A 21242-nucleotide genomic window follows, 5' to 3' on the forward strand; every position below is an offset into this window, starting at 1 on the left:
CTGACATTAATTAAACCCTATAGGATAAAGGTTATCTGAGGCCTAGGAAAGCAGAGACCGTGCATGCAGGATGTTATGCCGCCCGAATCCTAATCAAACAGTCTTAGTAAACTGGCGTGTCTAGTGGTATGTTCCGGCAGATAATCCAATATATGAAACGCCAATACCATCTCTGATTTCATCTCATCCTCACGCTGTTTCCACCCACCGCTGTTGTCCACCTCGGTCTGCGGCTGAAGCGCGCCTTCACACCGGCGATGCTCCCACGGTGCACCTGCGACCCGCGAGTCACCTGACCCCAGCCTCGGCGAGGTGCTTTGGGTGCCATGGCTCATGTTTTACAAATTACCCAGGGGGGTTTGCACCACCTCTGTGCCCGCATTTCCTCCCCGCTGTATGCATAGTGCGTGGGATTATATTCTCCAACTCCAACTCGCCTCGCAGACAATGAACCCGCCGCAGAGATGACAGCCCCCTCACTAACCTCGGGAACGCTAAGGAAAATACAAATTAAGTGAGGGAGAAAGCGCTGCTCTGACCTATTGGCTTCCTCTGTTTGTGCTGCATGTACGCTGGTCCCGGAAAAAAAAAAATGCGCGGCTCCTGTTACCAAGTGGCTCAAGCTCTACGTGTTGTCATCAAGACTCTAATGGTAATCTTAGAACGAACCCTCCCCTCTCTCTCTCTCTCTCTCTCCCTCTGCTGCTCCTGACTCGTCAACTTATTTGCATGCCAAATTTAATTAAAGGTCACCTTATTTGTAATTCTCTTGATATTTAAAGTAGCTAAGTAAGGCGGCCATTGGAAGAGTGTCAAGGGCTTTATTACCATGCCATCGCGTTGTGTGATGTGTCTATATTAGCCAGTACAGTAGCACAAGTTCTTCCCCCCCCCATTAATAGCGTAACAGTAACAGTCTCTCTTTTCACATACTGATAATGGCTGGTGTCTCCTAGTCAACCACGGCCCTGTGAAAAGTAATTAGCTGATATGAGTGTTACTGCAGTGATAACTGATATTTGGCGACTGATTCCTTAGCCTTGAAATAGGTTCGTCACAGTGAGACGAAGAAAAAAAAAAAACCTTTGATATTATATTTCAATAGTTTCCTCCCTTACATGAGAATACCTCCATAATGATCACACTATCCATAATTAAAATCCCTTGCATATGTGCTATAATTGAAGATGCAGTATAGTCTTTTGTAATTTCATTTGAGTTTTTATCATTAGATATGGCTCATCTCTAAAAATCAATTCCGAAGCCGCATATACAGACTATGATCTTTATTCAAGTTTACAAGTAATGAATGGACGATGATTCATAAGGGGGAGTTGGTTGGTTGGTTGGTTGGTTGGTTGGTGGTGAGCTGAGTTCCTCTCTTGAGAGAGACATAAATAGACTCCCAGGGGGCAGCGTGTAACTAAGTAAATGGTTACTAAGCCAAGGAGTGCTGGGCCTATGTAAATAGGGACAGTATCCACGGGGGAGTTGGAGGGGCGTTCAAGGGCAAGATGAACCAATACTGTCGATAACGGATTCTGATACAGCGACCCTGAAAGTTTCCCACCGAGTAGCAAGCACGTCAACACGCAAACTTTTAGCAAAACAATCTGAGGGGGAAGCGTTTTTTTGTTATTCTTCTCCCTGCTAATAAATAGATAAACAGGAATAAATCATTGTGAAGTGATGGATGAATAAGTAAAATGCCCTGTGGTCATTTATCTGCTTATGTTCGGACCTCGTGTTGCAGCTCCGTTCAGCAAATGAGGATGAGCTGCGGAGGAGGAAGTGCTTCAGCGGCGCATGGCGTGTGCGTGTGTGTGTGCATGCGTGCGTTCTCATCTGCACTTACTAGTATGAAGATGCTATGATGAGCTGCCTGGATACTGGCGGGGAAAACAATGGAAGAGGAAACAAAGCAAACGCCTAAATCTGTCTGCCATTTGCGCTCGCATACTGTACACACATGTCATGAGTATTCTGGCACAGTTACCGGGCCAGGGAAGTGCTGGTCTGGGGCCTGGCCCATTCTCTAGAGACCAACCCCCCCCCCCGCCGCACACACACACACACGCATCTCCCTCTCCGCCCCCTTCCCCCCTTCCTGTGCAGTCTGTGGACACAGTCTGAGGCGACAAGGTTGCACAACAGCTCTCAGACCTCCACTTTACGAAACCCCCGACTTAAAAACGCAGGCCGCCATTAGGAAGATGTAAAGCAGATGAAAATAATTAGAGGGATTGTGATAATTGTGTCAAGAGGGAAATAGATCAGAAAACGAAATGACGAGAAGAACCTCAAAATCTCGCCGTGGCTTTGTTACTTTGCTGTCGCTTGGTTTGGAGATTGATCCACCCTTCCATCTGTCATTCTTTTCCCCGCTCCTTCCTCCGCTCCTCTTTCGTTTCTTCCTCTCTCTCTCACTCTCTGCTTTCTCCCTTTTCTTGGATTTCGGCGTGGTGGAGCCTTCTGGCTTGAACGGAGAGGGGATGAAGATGTTTATTCATCTGGAGGGTATTAGAGCCATGATTAAGGAGAGGAGGGAGTAGTGCGGGCTGATGCGACGTCTGCATCGCTGCTCGTGGGCCGCCTGTCGGATTTTGGCCAACGAGGCAGGAAAACAAGAGATGAAGAAGAGATGAAGAACAAAAAAAAAAGAAAGAAAACTCGTAGTGAAATTTGATTCTCTTGGCGGACGACAGAAGTTTTGAATTTTTTCGCAGCCTCGCTCCCTCTCCCTCTCTTCCTCTCGGCCTCGCTCGCTGTCCTCGTGGCTAAGCTAATTATTAATGAATGCGGTTTCTGTTGAACCTTGGAGAGGTGTCAGCGCTGCAGTCGCTGAGGGTTAAGAAATCTTGACATTTAAGACAGGGATGCATGAAAATACATCGTCTTGCTTGAGTTGATGCTTGTTTTCCTTCCCCTCCCTCCCTCCTCTCCGAGATGCATGTTTTGGCCTCTCTCCTGGGCCGTCTCTGCTTGTTTTACCGCTGACAAGCTGAGATGGCATTGAGGAGCGATCAAATAGAGCCGGAGTGTATTAATCAGACGAGCCAAAGGCGGGTCAAAAGGCAGGGTCAGACTTTTTGGTGACTACTAATGCTAAATGTAACAGCGGAGTCTCTCGGCGGGCTTGTTTGTCTCGCACGCACATGCTTATAATTAAAGATGACGTCATATATCAAAAGTATAATCGTTCTCTGTTCGCTTGCGCAAGTTTTGTGGGTCACGAAGAGGGAGTTTGATTTAAAAAATTTGATCCCTTTTTGTGAATCCTGTGAGCGCTGTTTGGTCTTATTAGGTAATGGATCGTGTGCGTTTGGAACTTGCAGAGCAAACCCTATTTTAATGAAGCAAACATACAGTAACTCAGCATATTGCTGTATGCACACAATTTTTTTTCTCTTCGCCAACTTGATCACATAAATCACATTTCCGCCGGTAACTAAGAGAGGAGAGAATAAAACAGGGGTAAACTGGGGAGGAAGTACTTGGTGGAGAGCAACAGCACAGCACAGCGCCGCAGTATCTCTCACAGTGGCTCACTGGATGACTGGCGAGCTCGGTGTCCACTGGGTCCTGCGCCTGGTCTGCCGCAGTGTTGAGGGAATGGCATTCACACACACACACACACATACATGGGCTCCCCTGCCTATTGAAGCCCAGCCCAGCCCAGCCCAGTCCCGCCTGGCCCAGTACTCCCTCAGAGAGCAGTGCAGTGAGGCAGGTGGCGAAGGTTCATGCTGGGGGACAGATTGTCGTCCTCCTCTCTCCCCCTGGGAGGCTCACTGTGGCTACCGGTCCAGCCAAGACCTGGGGAACAGCCTCCTTCCTGTTTGTGTCGTGGTGTACCTGAAATGGTCAACCTTCCCTCCTCCACACACTCCGCTGACCTCTACGTCACTCTAAACGCAGCTCTGCTCTCGGAGCGTCTCGTCACACCGTCACTCTTCTAAAGCTCACTAATGCTACCTGTAACCTACTGAAGGGATTTCTAGCTTTGGCACAGTAATCGTATCAGTGTGTTTAAAAAAAGGGCAACACAAAATTATAGAAATACTGCCCTGTGGTTTTTGTGTGCAGTGCGATTCAGTCTCAAATCAAATTTAGTGCAAAAATATGAAAATAAAACAGAGAATTGTGAATTGTTTCTCTTTCCTGTGTTATGGACAGTAACACTCCATTAAGCCATTTTACCGTTTTATCTACATAATGTCAACATTATGCATTTACGTTTACCAGGCGAGTTTGAGAGTTGGCACAAAAGCGAACACATTTAGTTTGATGAATAACCATCATCATGTCAGTGTGAAATGAGCTCACACTTTCAAAAACAAAAACAAAACTCATTCAAATCCGTTACAGTCAACTGATAGTATAATGCAGAGCAATACCCAACACTACAGACACACAACACACTGACACACAGTTAAACACACATCTCTCTGAAAAAGATTATATTAGATTCTTATTCATTTCATTTTGCGTTTTGGCTATCAGCTGTTAAAGTCGTAGAAATGCTGCAACAGTGGTGAAAACAGTCATTTATCTTGCATAAGGAAGAATTATTTAACATCTGATGTAGAATTTTTAGTTTCACACAGCATTCCCAGAAAATATAAATATAACATGACAGGGCGCAAAGTCCAGCAGTCCAGCGAGAAAAACAAATCCATTTTACAGGTAAAACTACATGGAAAGAGCGATACTGAATATTATTTATATGAACATTTTGTAATTTTGAAAAAAAAATGGAAGTTCTGATTTTCTTATTTCTTGTTCTCGCTCTTTTTTGGTTGTTGCTGTGATTGTCCGTTTCTCTCCACCGCATGGAGATAAACACAACACGCAGCAGGTCGGGCCAAACCATTTTCCTACACGATTTAGGGGTGCCAGAACCACACGAGGTCTGTTTGCATATTATTACATTTCTATTCCGAGCAGCTATTCTAAGGCTTTAAGTATTTAAGAAAAAACAAACATCTAAGACGAATCATTGCATAGTTGCACTCTGTGTTAAATGCGCTTTTACTGTGTGTGTGTGATTGTGTGTGTGTGTGTGTGTGTGCGCGCGCGCTGTTGACCTCAATAACTTGTAATAGCATGCGGTTACTCATGGAGGAGAAGCGCCGCATTACAGTGCGTCATCCCGGCTCTCAGGGTTCAAAACGCTGCGGTTATGGATTGTTATGTGATTCTCATTTGCGCGAGAAACACAATGAAGCAGCTCGTTCACCAGAGCAGATATCCTCCATGATTTTACTGACCTGTGTAATTATTTTAAGAAACATAATGGATTAGGTGCGCCGCTGAGTTCAGTTTGTCCACATCTGTGGAAAGATGTCAGTGTATCAGGGACACCAGATAAGTAATGGAATTCCACTCATTGCCGTGTCTTAGTATCATGGAAGGAAAAAGCCCAGTAAAGGATGACTGGCCGCCCTACTTTCCCTCCTCTGGCCTTCCATTTGTCTAACTTTCCCGGGATGCCACTGGGGCACTGTGATTTCTGGGACAGTGACCAAGTGCTTCTGTCTGAGCTGGGGGACGTGGGTAATGTGGACAAAGTAGTTGACAGTTTGCCGCTTCCCCATGGTTGAGAGACGGAGCCATGAGGGCCAGGATAATGGACACCCGGACCACAGAGTCAGGACAGCGCTTGATGTTCCAGCTCTTTGTGTCAGGCCCTGAGTGAAAAGATCCCCACTGAGCACGATTTGGTGCCGCGCACAGACCAGAAACCCCGGGAAGCGAGTCCTCATTTCATCTTACGCTTCTTCCACCTTGTCCAGTAAGAGATAACGTCCTCGTCCTCATCCACGCCCCAGCCCCCCCCCCCCCCCCCCCCCCCCCCCTCCTCTTCATCCTGTAGCATAGCGGATTTGATTGATCTGTAGCAAGGTGGGGAGAGGGACCTGACATTTTTCACTGATGTGTAAAAAACATATTGTGTTTGCTTAAAAAAAGGAGGGGAGAGAAGCTCAGTTTACACACAAAACACACACTGGCACACACACACGCGTATATTTTATCTGTATGCAGTAGAGGAAGAAGTAATGAAAGCCTTTATTTAATACCATGATCCAAAAAAAAGTAGTTTTAAGGTAAAATTCCTTCAATGGAACTTCTACAGAGATAAAGGTAAATAAGGATTAGCAGTGAAATGTAGTCAAGTATTCCAAAGTGAGAGTACTTACTGTTTTAAATTATCTCTGTGAGAGTACTCAATTATTTATGCCTTGCATGTATCCGCTACATGTTATCCCATTAATAATGAAAATCCCCCAAAGTTGTGGCTCGGCTTTTTTCTTTTGCTTTTCTTCATTTGACGATGTAAACAAACCTTTATCTCCAGCTGTGCGGAAACAATGCAAATCTCAGAATGAAATAAGAGGAATGATAAAATAGATAGAGATTCATTGTCAATGTCAAGTTTGGGAGATTTGTCGTGATTTCAGGGCAGTTGAATGATTATTCGCATCTATATTACAATAAATTATCTGGTCTCTCTATCTATTATTAACTGGTAAATATAGTGAGTTTAAAAACTATTCTAAACTAATATTTCCCTCTGATGTGGCGTAAAAGCAGAATGTGAATCTATTATAAAATCAAGTGAAATACAACAACAAAATCTACTTAGATCCTTGAGTAAAAGTACTGCAGTTTATTTACCTTTTTGTGTATATATATATATATATATATATAGAAAATATAATAGCGTTTCAATATCTGCTTTCCTTATCAGTTGCATGGGGAAAATAATGCAGAATGTCAGTTACTGAGCAACGCATAATGTAGTGTGTAAATCTGTGTAGGGTCCTGAATCAACTTAACAATTTGTACATGTGAGAAAACGGGAAATAGCTTTACAAAACACGGTCTCGTCTAATGTAAATACTCCCTGCACCTTCTATTAGATCTTAAGTGGTTATGTCACATACAGCGACGCGTGTTGTTCAGACGCACATTCCTATTTGGGCATCAGAACAGGCAAAGCGTAGAGATGACACACGCGTGGTCTCCTGGGGAAGGCTCACTACTTCTTCCCAGTAACTGTAAAAAGATCGCCTCTCTGAATATGAAGTGGGGTCACGGTGTTACATCAGACAAGTTGTCAGCTTTTTGTTTATTCAATGAATCCCCAATCCCCAATGTGCCACAAACACACTTGCACAAACACATCTCTCATGACAAACCGCCGTGTACAGATGTGTGGTACAACGCGCCGCTCGATAAGGTTTGGTAGCGGGAAAGCGTGGACGGCCTTTTTGCTCGGCTGGAATGGAGTTGGAACAAAGCGGAGCCTCGCTACAGAAGTTGTAGATGAGTGATAGTGTAAACAGTTTGCTGATAAGATATGGTGCTGGACCTGGATTAGACTTTGGCTTCCCACATAGAGGAGATGTTCTCTGGTGCTGTCAGGCGGTGATAAGCCATCTTGAACCGCATCCAGGACCTCAGACGCAAAGGTTCAGGTGCCAATGGTGAGTCACTCTCAAACCAACAGTTCCAGTACGGTTTGAGCAGGGTTATTTACTGTGCGAACACAATAACAAATCACTATAAAATATGGTCGGTCTGCGCCACCCGGTTTGGCCAGTTTATGGATTTTTAGCATCATTTCCATTTCAAGTTCCACCCAGTTTTAAAAAACACTCGATTCATCATATTATACATTAAAAAATCTATATTTATTTCACATTTTGCCACCACATTTCCAAAGCAAATGTTCAGTCTTTTGCACCACATACATAATAGTCCACCAAGTTCCTCAGACTTAAACTAGACTGGAAATTTACTGGATTTTAACGTGTCTTACACAGCAGCCGCGGAAGTCTGTGTGGTTTAGTAAGCCACTGCTAATGAAATCAGCCACTAATATGTGTGAAGGAGTGTGCAGTCCAAAAATCACACAGCAATTTGCCCTCCGTCCAGTTTGTACCTTGCCTAAGTTGCTTCCATACACAAGAATTCCACTCTAGTTTTGTTCTTGTTGAGCATTAATACAGAAGACACTATTTTCAATCATATTTACTCCGAAGCAACTTCTTCCGTAATATATACTGTACTTATATATATTGATAATTCTCAAATACTTTCATTTCATACCTGGCAGTGGTTTAAAGTCCTGCCTTTGTGTACAGAAACAGCAGTCTTACCTGGGCGCAGCATTAAGGATCTTATTTGAACAGGAGTGTTTACTCTGGGTGAGGGTGCTATAAACGAACTTAGAGGAAGTGGTGCACAAAGAGCGGCTCAGATTGGATTGGAGGAAGCTGGCACATGAAAGGCGGATACAAGATGTTAGTTAAAAAATAACATAAAACTGTATCACGCCTTTTTATATATGTTTAATCCCAAATCCCTACTAATGAAAAGTTTTAATGTTGTGCTGCCGATGGCGACGGTGACATCTTGCCGGTGAATACGACTCTGATACAGTTTATTCTTTCCCCTATAGGAGTAGTGCAGATGAGGTTGTTTTGTTCCATATAGGAGACATTTAAAAGAGAAATGGGGAGGGGGTAGGGACAGAACTCCCAGAGAGGGACAGGCCTTAAGATGGAGGTCTTCCTCCCAGGACGTGACAGGCTGTTGGCTGGAGGATGCTCAGGAAGGCCTTGGCAGACCAACAAAGACAGCCCTTCAGCTGCAGGGTGTAGTTTTTCAGGCCCCAGCATCCCCTTTGGCAGCAGCACAGAGAGTGCTGGCGTGCACAGGCCCCCGGCCCGAGAGACAGGGAAGTAAGGCCCGTTCTTTTATTTACTCAGGCTGCTGAGGCCTGGGCATTTCTTGTCTGGGTGAAGAAGGAAAAAAACAAGTCTCTCTCTCTTTCCTCTTGAGGTCTCAAGAGGAAGCCAGCTCTTTCATCTACAGTTGTTCACACACTTGTTTCGGCCATGTGCTTGTATCTGTATATTCTATGTGTGTGTGTGTGTGTCTATATATTTTTTACTGTGTCTGTGCAATGTGTGCACCCCAGCACCCCACTCCTCTGCTCTTTTATGTCTGTGTGACTGGGAGTGTGTGTAAGAGGGGAAGTGTAGGAAGTCTCTCTATGCTGGACAGTCATACGCACAAAATTGTTATTCAGTGGAAACTCTCCATAATGCAGATGTTACGCGCAGATTTCAATGGAAATTATTGAAAGATGCGCTGAATGGAAGCCTGTAACTGTCTGTGTCAAGGAAAACTACTCAGCCTTGGCTCATTGTTCCTTCATCTGTCAGAATGTGTGCGTGCAAACAGACTCTGCACTGTTTGCAGGAAGGAAGAATGTAGATGAAGTACAAAATGGTTGAGGAACCTGGATGGATGTTTGGATAACGACACATACTCCACTTATTTAGAGTAAATGCCTTGAAAAAAAATCAGAATATACAAGCGCACAGCAGCAAACTCCATTTACACTTTGCATTCTGGGTCGCTGGATGTGTACATAACTCAGACTCAGATGGCAATACAATAAGTAGGAGTGTACAAACGCACAGGGTGTTTAAAAGGGAGTGTATCCATTGCATAGAAAACCTTCTGGATACACAAATCTAATTTCAACATACTGAATCTATTTGTCCATCTGTTGAGACCATTAAGATTTATGTGTTTAAACAAGTTCAAGCTCTCCTTGAGTTAAACACATACATACTATATCACAGTGTGTGACTACCATATGTCCCCCACAGACACGACTTTATGTATGTGTCTTATTGGCGTAACGGCTCTAAATAAATAATATACATCTAGTAAACAAACCAGGAAAAAATGGAATAAGGCTGTCTTGACATGTTAGTAATGTCTCAAGGCAAAGACAGACTCATTTAAGACAGTAGAATTTCATTTAGCCCTATATACAGGCCCATTTATTTGTTTGTTTTATACTGTTGTCTCCCAGCCAATATGTTTGACTGTAAGGCATTGGCTTGGGTCATTCTTCTTGCACTGTCTTCTTCTCCTATACGCTGGGAGGCAATGCGATAGAGGGCAGATCCACCCCCTCTGTGGAGGAGGGCATAGCACTGAGTCACCCATCCTCCCTGAAACCAGAGAGGGAGAGGGAGGAACGGAGAGAGAGAGGGAGAGAGAGAGGGAGAGAGCGACCACAGAGACGTGCACGAGATAGATAAAGTGAGCAAATCAGGCAAGGTTTACTCCTTGAGTGAGATATGTGTACAGAGTGGGCGCCTTGCCAGGGGTGGGAGGTTTCCGGGGGGGCCATGGTGTGGAGGTGGGCTCTCAATGTGCCGCTTTCAGCAATTTGGAGGGGCAGGGGAATAGCCTCTGACCCCATCTGTTTCCTGAAGATAGGCCCTGATGGGGGTAAGTGCTCGGAGAGGGCATGCTATCCTGACAAAGGGCAGATCTCCCAACAAAAACAACCCAAAGAGACAGAGAGAGAGAGAGACAGAGAGAGAGAGAGAGAGAGAGAGAGAGAGAGAGACAGAAGGATGTGGATATGTCAGCTGAAGGAGAATACAGAGGTTGGATACTGGAAAGAGCTCATGCTTCCTTTGTCCCTCTCATAAATCTTTACAGTTTCCTCTTGTTTTTCCCATCCCAAGATTTGGCCTTTTGACACATTTTTTTTGTTGCAGAAGGGGTTGGGATTACGTTGTATTATTTAGGTAAGGAAGTTCACAGCACTTAGAGTTCGGCAGCGGAAAGAAATGGTCTGTAACCTTTTGAACTTTTTTGCAAGAGGTGTTTTCCATTCATATCGCTGTGCAGCGCAGCAGCGGAGAGGAATGTCGGCAACAAGGCTGATTCGAATAGGGACACATTAAAGTAATTGTAAAAAAGAACGGGGGTGTATTGTCAGTTGTCCAGTATTCCCTGGACATTCTCTGCACCTGCTTGTCCTTCAGTGAGGTAGTCCACCTCTGTTGTCTTCCCCTATCTGTTTCCCTCCTTGCCACCCACCCGCATCAGCGCAGGACACATTCATCCATCCAGTATCAGTCGCCTCGCGGCTTAGCTCAGACTTTGCAGACAAATATGATAATAACGCATATTCTTTAATCTGATATGTATTGACTGATGTTCTGAGAGCCCTGTGTTGGAAATGGAAATCATCTATTTTGCAGTGTAGGGTACCTAAAGGCTATCCTTAGCTGTGGTCTAAATTGCACATTTAATCTTCCCTTTTACCCTTGAGAACACATTCTTCCTGCTCCTTTTCTCTTGTCTTAAGGTCATTTCAAGGGCTCTTGTTTCTCAAAAATATTCCGGTAATTGTTCAAGAATAATAGAAATGTTCTAATTTACCTCATGCAGGGCTTACATCTTAAAGTGCACCCATTTTCTTGTGTTGGCTTTAAATGTCAGAGAGATTGTGTTTTCAGTCACAGTGGGCTAAGCCATTACATGGCCACATACAAGGTTAATTGTAGCAAAAGTATTTCCACTTATTCTGTTCTCTAATTATACTTTAAATTGCATATTTAAATGTAACTTTTTAGATAACACCTAGGAGAGGTATTGTTTCGGTGGAAGGAAAAAAAAATGTTTAAAAAGAAATCGAAATTCATACACCAGTACCTTATAATTATCGTGACAATTAATACCACAGTGGCCCACATTTTCTTTTCAAAAGGGTGAAGACAAATGACTTGCTAATACAGACTTACAGAACACCTCTTTCTTCCTCTCTCCCTTTCTCTCTCCCTCTCTATCCACCTGTTCTCCTCTTTCTCTGTCTGTCTTCTTTCCCCTCTCTCTCTCTCTCTCTCTCTCTGTCATCCGTATCCAGAAGGTGTTGATCTTGAGGATGACCCATCGTGTTCCTGGCCTGCATCATCTCCCTCCAGTAAGGATCAGACTTCTCCAGGACACTGTGAGGACTATGACTTTGGTGAGGACGAAGGAGGCCCTGGTCTGCCGTACCCGTGTCAGTTCTGCGACAAGTCTTTCAGTCGCCTAAGCTTCCTCAAGCGTCACGAGCAGAGCCACGGCGATAAACTCCCGTTCAGCTGCACGTTTTGCAGCCGTCTGTTTAAGCACAAACGCAGCCGGGATCGACACGTGAAGCTGCACACCGGTGACAAGAAGTACCACTGTGGCGAGTGTGACTCTGCTTTCTCCCGCAGCGATCACCTCAAGATTCACATGAAAACTCACGCCTCCAACAAACCCCACAAGTGCCCTGTGTGTCGCAGAGGTTTCCTGTCCTCTAGCTCTCTCCACGGCCACATGCAAGTACACGAAAGGGGCAAAGATGGCAGCAGCTCAGGCCTTTCGAGAGCTGATGAATGGAAGTTGAAAGAAACACGCAAATGCAGCCGTTGTGAGGAGGGCTTTGATGTCCCAGAAGAGCTCCAGAGACACATCGCTGAGTGCCACCCTGAGTGCTCTCCATCAGAGGACGGGGGCCTGGGCGCCACCCTGCAGTGCATCTACTGCCACGAGCCCTTCAGTGATGAGGGCACCCTGCTGACTCACATTGACCAGGCCCACAGCCGTGACAGGAAGGGCCACACCTGTGCTATCTGCTCCGAGCACTTCCTGTCTGTTGAGGACTTATATGCGCATATGGACATCCACCAGCTCCCTGAATCTAGTAACCATAGTAACAGCCCTTCTCTGCTGACTGTAGGTTACACATCTGTCTCCAGCACTACTCCTGACTCTAACCTGTCTGTTGACAGCTCCACCATGGTGGAAACAGCGCCACCTGTCCCCAAGGCGAGGGGCAGGAGGAAGAGGGCCGCCCAGAACACGTCAGACCTGGGAGGACGTTCCTCCAAACAGTCTAAGATTGCTTACAGTTGCATCTACTGCAACAGGCAGGTGTTCTCCAGTTTGGCTGTGCTTCAAATTCACCTTCGAACTATGCATCTAGACAAGCCAGAGCAGGCTCACACTTGCCAGTTTTGTTTGGAGGTTCTGCCATCTTTAGTCAATCTAAACGAACACCTTAGACAGGTCCATAATGCTGAGGACCACGCGGCTCTACTTGTAAGCTTGCCTGATGCCCTTCTTCAGTGTAACTTCTGCCCTGAGGTGCTGAGTGACCTTAATGGCCTCCAGGAACACATCCGCTGTTCCCATGGCTTCCCCAGCCCTGTGGCCAAGGAGAGCAATGCCTTCTTCTGCCCCCAGTGCTTCATGGGATTCTTGACAGAGGCTACCTTGGAGGAACATGTCCGTCAGACTCACTGTGATGGGGGAAGCCTGCGCTTTGACTCTCCCATGGCTGTAACTCCCAAGGAGCCTATCGTGGAAGTATACTCCTGTTCATACTGCACCAATTCCCCCATATTCAACAGTGTTCTGAAACTGAACAAGCATATCAAGGAGAATCACAAGAACATTCCACTGGCACTGAACTACATAAATAATGGCAAGAAATCCCTGCGTACTCTCAGCCCCTCCTCCCCCATCCCCGTGGAGCATACTGCCATGCTGAAGCAAAGCAACGTAGCCTCTCGTGCTACCAGTGAGTTCATCTGTAATCAGTGTGGAGCCAAGTATAACAACTTGGACCTTTTTCAGACTCACTTAAAAACTCACCTGGATGGCCTGCAGCCTCAGCTCACCTGCCCACAGTGCAACAAAGAGTTCCCCAACCAAGAGTCCCTGCTGAAACATGTGACCATTCACTTCACCATTACCTCCACGTATTACATCTGTGAGAGCTGTGACAAGCAGTTCACTTCAGTAGATGACTTACAAAAGCACCTACTGGACATGCACACCTTTGTGTTTTTCCGTTGTACTCTGTGCCAGGAAGTGTTTGATTCGAAGGTGTCCACCCAGCTCCACCTGGCTGTCAAGCACAGCAATGAGAAGAAGGTCTACCGCTGCACCTCCTGCAACTGGGACTTCAGACATGAGACAGATCTGCAGCTACACGTCAAACACAGCCACCTGGAAAACCAAGGCCGCGCCCATCGCTGCATTTTCTGCGGTGAATCCTTCGGCACAGAGGTGGAGCTGCAGTGCCACATCACTACGCACAGCAAGAAGTATAACTGTCGCTTCTGCAGTAAGGCTTTCCATGCCATCGTGCTTTTAGAGAAGCATTTGAGGGAGAAGCACTGTGTGTTTGAAGGGAAGGCCCAGAACTGTGGTACTAATGGCTCCACTGTAGGCGGTGGGGAAGGACAGGCTAAAGACGACACTGACCTACAAGGTCTGTTGACTAACAGCCATGGTACAGTAGCAGCAGTAGGGACTGTGGTAGAGTCCCATAACAGCCGTGATGGAAGTGAGGAGGAGGTGGACACTGCAGACCCCATGTTTGCTTGTGACATTTGCGGGGCGTCTTACACCATGGAGTCACTCCTCACCAACCACCAGCTGCGAGACCACAACATACGCCCTGGGGAGACTGCCATGTTAAAAAGGAAAGCTGAAATGATCAAGGGCAACCACAAGTGCAATGTCTGCTCACGCACCTTCTTCTCTGAGGCTGGTCTTCGAGAACATATGCAGACCCACCTTGGGCCTGTCAAACACTACATGTGTCCTATCTGTGGGGAACGTTTCCCGTCCTTGCTCACCCTGACGGAGCACAAGGTCACCCATAGCAAGAGTTTGGACACAGGAAGTTGCCGCATTTGTAAGCTGCCTCTGCACAGTGAGGAGGACTTCCTGGAGCACTGTCAGCTGCACCCTGACCTGAGGAACTCCCTGACAGGTTTCCGCTGTGTGGTGTGCATGCAGACAGTCACCTCCACATTGGAGTTGAAGATTCATGGTACCTTCCACATGCAGAAGACAGGCACCATGTCCGGCAACTACCCAGTGGGTCGCAGCAATACCATCATTCATAATCAGCATCTACACCACGCCCCAAAAATTTTCAAGTGTGCCTCTTGCCTGAAGGATTTCCGCTCCAAGCAGGACCTGGTAAAGCTGGACATCAACGGACTACCTTATGGACTTTGTGCATCATGCGTGGCTGCAACAGCCTCCAAGAGCTCCAGCCCAACTGTGAATGGAGGAAGACTACAGCATCAGGGTGGAGCCAGCACTCCAGCAACCACCCCGGCTGGATGGGCACAGGGCGAGAGCCTCAGCCCCGGAGAGGGGAAAGGCAAAGTTGCCTCGTCATCATCTTCATCCTCTTCCACATCCTCATTATCTGCCGCAAAGACACGATGCTCCAGCTGCAATGTCAAGTTTGAGTCTGAAGCAGAATTGCAAAACCATGTACAGACAGTGCATCGGGAACAGACTGCAGACAGTAACAGCGGGCAGATCAAGACCCCCCAGATGTCCCCCATGCCCAGAGCCAGCCCGTCACAAACAGAAGAGGTATTTTTGATGAGCAATGAATTAACTATAACTTCATTGGAATTGAAACAGAATTTTGTTTTGGCTACTATTGTTGATTATCATATATAAATTATAATAGCTTCTAATAGTTTCTAATATCTGTTGTTTCTTCCTGACATTCAAAATGTACTCGTTCCTCCTGGTTTTATGTACAGAAGAAGACATACCAGTGCATAAAATGTCAGATGGTCTTCTACAGCGAATGGGACATCCAAGTTCATGTGGCCAACCACATGCTGGGTAAGAGATGACTCCTTTTGTTTTATTCATTATGGTCTCTGCAGCAGCCCTGCAATCACACAATTCCTTCAGTACAAAGTTAATATCATAGTGGATTGAATTTTTCTCAACTTTTCTCAAACCAAGCATAATTTTAATGAAACTCGACTTCTTAGATTTACGAGTTTAAAGGTTGCTGTGAATGCTTTTGTGTGACAATTATCAACTCAATATACAGATCATTGAGGAATATCCAGGTGCTTTTATTAGAAGATGTAACAATTTCTACATATTTAAAGTATCTATGCATACAGAGTGTAATACAATATTTGACCCTGTCTCACTCAGGTTTACAAGTATCTGGATCACATCACCAAATAGGTGGAATAACTTTAATATTTTAACCATCAACTACATCCTCTGTGTTTTTTGCATTTTAAAAACCCACCATCTTCATTTCTGCATGCACATGTATGATAAAATATAGTACCTGTATGTGTGCATGGTTGTGCAGCACAATCTCCCCTCTTCAAACCACTCTGTAACTGGGGGTAGCTTGAAGTAGTGGAAACATGCAGATTACTGAAATATTCAAATCAGTTCATTTTTCCCAAATTATTTCCAAAAATCCTAATTATTTATGTTCCTTTTTCACTTTGGCACTGCGCATTTTTTCGGTTTCGTTTCGGTTGTTTATTTGTTGTTTGTCACATCCATCTGAGCTGAATACAAGATTTGGCTGCATTCTTTCTTGCTCTTTACCTTTGATGTCAGCTCCCCAAAAAAAAATTCTATATTCGATACAATTTTGATGCTCTTACTTTGACTGTGCATGGCAAAATTGCTGAAATTGCTTAATTCATTACACCAGGTTCCTAAACATAAGAGTGCCGGTGTAACACTCACCTCTGTGTTTTCACAACGTCTTGACTCTTGGTTTGCATTTGTATGCAGGCAGAATAATTTGTAGAGAACAGACAATTGGAAAACAGGTTTTCTTGCCCGCAGTAAGTAGGCGTCTGAATTCCGGTCTCACGTTCCTTTATTCATTCATTTATTCAGCTCGTTTGGCGGCTCTTTCATTACACTGCATTATCTGTTGTTTTCAGTGGGAGAGAGACTCATTGATCTGGAACCAAACCGCCTCTCTGTTTGGGACACGCTTCTAGGCGCAGGTGAATTTAAACACGGTGGGCAATTCTATCAGGACCGGTAGGCAATTCTATCAGGGACCCACTGTTTGTGCATAAACAATCAGAAGCATGTGATTTGTGATTTTGATGCTGCGGCGTATGTGCAAAGGAAAGAGATGAGCTGAGAGTGTGTAGGTGTGTATTTTGTATTCATCTTTGCGATCTGCTCTCCCACTATTCTACTGGGGGTGCCTAATACAGTACCATGCCAGCATTAGTCCTTTCTCTCGCAAAGGCAGGCACGGAGCACACTGGGAGGGTAGAAAACAAACCCCCCTACTGGTTATTTTATGTCTTTCAGCCACACAAGCACACAGTTCCCCATAATAGTGGAATTCAGACAGCTTAAGATAACAGGAGGATAGGTGATTGGGTTATTGTCTGATGTCTTGTTTCTCTGATATTGCATTGCTTTATTTTTAACACAATCGTGGGTTTCATCAGCATTCTCGATAGGGTTTTTGTCAAATGCATTTGCTTTGCGATCGGAGAAACATCAATAAAAATAATTTCATCATAATAAAAGTATGGTAGAAGGACAGATGAAGTTGCGATGAAGTGATCGTGTTTTTAAATCAAACAAGCAAACAAAGGGGAGAATGGGACAAAGGAAAAAGGAATAGACAATTCATAATGTTTAACTGAATGAGGTATAAAGGGAAACATATGTATCATGTTAGTTGTGTTACAACACAAATGTTGATCTCATATGTATGTAAGTGGTTTTATGTAGCCACTGAAAAATTGGTCCTTCATGTACGTAGAATGGGGTTCAATTTGAGCCAGCCTGTTATCACTGCAAAGGCAGTTTGAGCCAAAAACACAGAAAAAAAAATACTCATTTGGAAAAGCTCTAAATACCTTCCCACTGAAAAAAGGGACACTTTCTCCTTTTAATGGCCATCTGCACAGGAGAGGGGAAACAGGGGGCTGGGGTCATCTCCGCTCAGCTGTCAGCGTTATTAGCGTAGGTAATGGAGCAGACGCTGGATTCATAGGGGTGTTGTTTTCATCCATGCCCCGCTCCATGGTGTCAGTTCACACTGATAACTCTATATATAGTGATGTGGCGTGACATAACCATAGTGCTAAGTGTATGGAACAACAAAACCTGAGCCTGTCTCACCCAGACAAGTCCATATTAGCTGCCTTTGTAATACAATAGTCTCCCTAAACCAAGTGCACTCAGCCTCCACCCTCAACTCCTCCCATTGGGCCCAAGAGCTTGTGGCTTCCTCTTCTGTATGACTGCCAGCGCATTTTGATGCATGGATATTACACTCACATGATGACGGTCCTGGTGCAGACAGAAAGCACAGCACTGGTGCCCAGCTACTCGACATTTAGTATGATAATGGAGGTAAATGAAAGGGAAGGAGGTGGGCATGGGTGCAGGAGGGTGTGCTGCGGAACAACCCCAGCCAAGCCCGTGAACGGCCCCACGTGTCTTAAGATGGAGGCCGCAGCCTGTGAGGGCCCAGATGGATCAGTACACATTTGCTGTACAGCTGGTCGCTCTGTTTGGGGACCTGGTGTGATACTCCTATGGAGAAAAAAATGATATCGCCACCATCCAAGGAGCAATTTAATAGCAGGCCAGAAGACAGCTGGCCACTCTTTAGTTTAGAGTTTTTTTGGCATGGCACACTTACAGAATTGAGGGTGTCCGATTTTTCTCCAGAGACACACAGATTTATACAGCTTTCAGCTGCTGTAGTCACTATCAAATTGCTTATTTCTATTTTCCTTAAGATTAGAAAGCAAATTTATCCATCTAAGTAAATTATTTGCCATCCCCATCTGTAATTACATATGACAAAATATTGAAAATCCCATTGTTGTGACAGAGTCATCTGTTTTTAAAGAGAACCTTTGAAGGTCTTTCTTTGTAACAAAGCCTGTTTGGTTTTATCAGCATGACATCATGCCACCCCATTGCTTCACTTTGACCCCACTGTGAACTATGACATTTGGAGCCTCATGGGGGGCACGTTTGGCCCATTTATCGCACTGTTCAAATGCCCCTGTGTGGATTTCCAGAGCCCTGACATGTTTTGAAGCACAGGCTCTGTCTTAAAGGTAAAAAGGTTTTTTGCTTTTCTGTTATTTCTGCTCTCAATCCAATTGTCATCTCACTCCTCTCCTTTCCAAGCAGCTACTGCCAAAGTGGCAGTACTCAGAAGGACAGTCGTAAACAAACCAAACCGCATCCCAGAAAGTGTTTTCGGGGTCACCTCTACAATTTTTTGGGTTGGTGACAGCACTGAGCCTGAAGCCAAGTCGGGGAGGAGCCTTCTCTCACAGAGAGGAGCCGGTGGCCTGGTCGGCCCAGGCAGAGGGGGGCACTGGAGGGGTGGAAAGGTTCGGGGGCGGAGAGGGAAAGACACATTTGCTGTACAGCTGGCCGCTCTGTGTGAAGCAGGCACTGTGGGCAGTTACAGACCTGAGGAGGAGAGCGAGTGAGAGGTCTTTCGCTCTCCTCCAGTTTATCCTCCTCCCTCTTCTCTTTTTCTCCGTCCCACTATGCCTGTCCACTATCTCCCCCTTTTACTCGGCCTCGCTATTTAGCTTTCACATTTTCATATTAACCTAGCTCCAACCTGGCAACGTGTGCCGTGTTGGCTGTCAGTGGGGGTAGAGACCAGGAAGCAGGCTTTAACTGTATTTGAAGCTGAAAGCCTTGTTTTGTTGCCTGCTAAGGGCCGCAAATTATCCTTGACACATATCCTCTTGTTTAGGGTCCCTAGAGCAACTTGGTCAGTGTATGTTGATTACATGGTCTCCGTCACTGTCTCTACCCTGGTGGCAACACATTTACTTCTCCATTAAGTGCTTTTCTTGCCTTGGACTATGGTGTTTTTATTCTTTCCACCGTTCCTTGTAATCCGCCTTTGATTGCGTCTGGTGTTGTTCCCGCTGTTTCCTCCGATGCTGATTCACACAGTATGTACACATGTTATCTGCGAACAAACATGGCCAAACACTCCTCATTTGACTCCTGGGGGGCTGGATCAGAGTCAGAACTCAATAGACATCACCGCACAGGAACAGGATCAATCTTAAGAAATAAATAAGAGAATAAGGTCGGACCAGCCAGTGGAAACAAAGGAAACCATGCATGCCATATAGTGAGTGTGATATCTGCCTGCTTTTATTAATTGGTGATTAATAACGCCTCTCTGTTCGTTAGCACAGTCACCTCCCGTGCAGCCAAGTGTGTTGCTGCTAATATGCAATTATGCGCACCTTACTGCTCGTTACATTATACCTCTCCCTGACTAATGTGGCGTCCATGAGGAGAATAGAAAGCAGACTGAGCTGCAAAAAGAGCTATCAATAGGATTCGCACATTCGCCGTGTTACCTACCTAGCTGGGTAGAGAGAGAAAAAAAGTTTCTTACAAATTCCTCAATGTAGCTTGGAGACTGCATTAAAAGTTTTACAGCATTGCGGAGACTGTTTTGCTCTTCCTCGTGTTTTTGTTGTAAAGCAGGGGTAATTGACATCACCATGGGGATGCTCTGTTGCTAGGCCAGACAAGCTCGGTCTGATGTGGTCCTTATCTATTGATTTTCTTGACATTTCCCCACACCTCACAGACTAGGCCAACATGTGAGAAAATATCTGATGCTCTCAGTTCATACAGCCTGTTTGTACAAGCTCTGAGCGAACACTTGCTGCCCCTCACTGCATTGCAATTGCTAGGTTGATGTCACCATGGTGATTTGGGCCAAATGCCTTTTAGTGTTGCAGTTGACCTGTGCTCTCTTTTTTTGTTGTATTCACTGCGTTTTTCCTGCTTAAATGAGAAAGAAATATGAAAAGGAGTTTGCTTAGACTCTACAACAATACAGCCGTCGTCTTTGAATGTTATAAAAAAACATTTAATGCAGGATTAAGTGGTGTACTTTCAGCATCCTCCCATGTAAGACTACTCAGGGACTTTGGTGACCTGAATAAAGGTAGGCTCTTCCTGTGCTCCTGGCTATGTTTTATTGATATACAGGAGGGATGTCTCCTTTAGAGTGTTAATGCCAACCCTTGTTCTGAAGTGAGGCCCATAAATACTGGATGATCAGAATTAACCTCTGCGTTACCTTGCCTCCCCAGGGGCTCGGAGATGTCACCGAGGCCGTAGGTGTATTTGCGCACCCATGGTCCTCAGTGGTCTGATGGGGGTCGCTTAGCAGTCTGAGTGGATGGGGGCTTATGGGAAAGGTGCAAACAGACAGTCCTGCCTTAGTAAAGGTCAGGCCTGCAACCCACACCTCTCAAATCCCAGGCCGGTCCTGGTGGGACCAGGTTCCGAGCATGCCTGGAGATGCTTGTGATAAGGGAGAATTACAGTCTAGATTGAAGTGGTGTGCTACTGCAGAGGTGCATTGCTTTTAGAGGCTGTCACCACTAATAGTAGTGTGACAGATAACTTCATCTGATCTAACTCTCACCCAATGTGTTTTGGCATGAGATGCATGCTGGGACACCGGTAGCTATCATGTGCTACTTAATTCTAAATAGTTTCAATGTTGTTAAGTGCACTTTGTAGGT

At 45.3% G+C, this 21242-nt stretch overlaps 1 protein-coding gene across 3 annotated transcripts in view; it reads left to right on the forward strand.

Annotated features, from left to right (window-relative positions):
* Positions 1-21242, forward strand: part of LOC142994328 (zinc finger protein 521-like) — an 88506-nt gene that overhangs the window by 28064 nt on the left and 39200 nt on the right. For 2 of the 3 annotated variants that reach the window (XM_076145111.1, XM_076145108.1), the window contains exons 4-5: positions 11753-15261; positions 15438-15522. In XM_076145111.1, coding sequence (XP_076001226.1) covers positions 12109-15261; positions 15438-15522 — 3238 coding nt within the window. In that variant the 5' untranslated portion in view covers positions 11753-12108. The remainder of the gene's footprint in view (positions 1-11752; positions 15262-15437; positions 15523-21242) is intronic. The other variant, XM_076145110.1, reaches the window with a different exon arrangement.

The sequence above is a fragment of the Genypterus blacodes genome, unplaced genomic scaffold, assembly GCF_046128005.1.
Source record: "Genypterus blacodes isolate CSIRO-AG114 ecotype Tasmania unplaced genomic scaffold, CSIRO-AGI_Gbla_v1 ptg000029l_1, whole genome shotgun sequence".
In the NCBI taxonomy this organism is placed as follows: domain Eukaryota; kingdom Metazoa; phylum Chordata; class Actinopteri; order Ophidiiformes; family Ophidiidae; genus Genypterus; species Genypterus blacodes.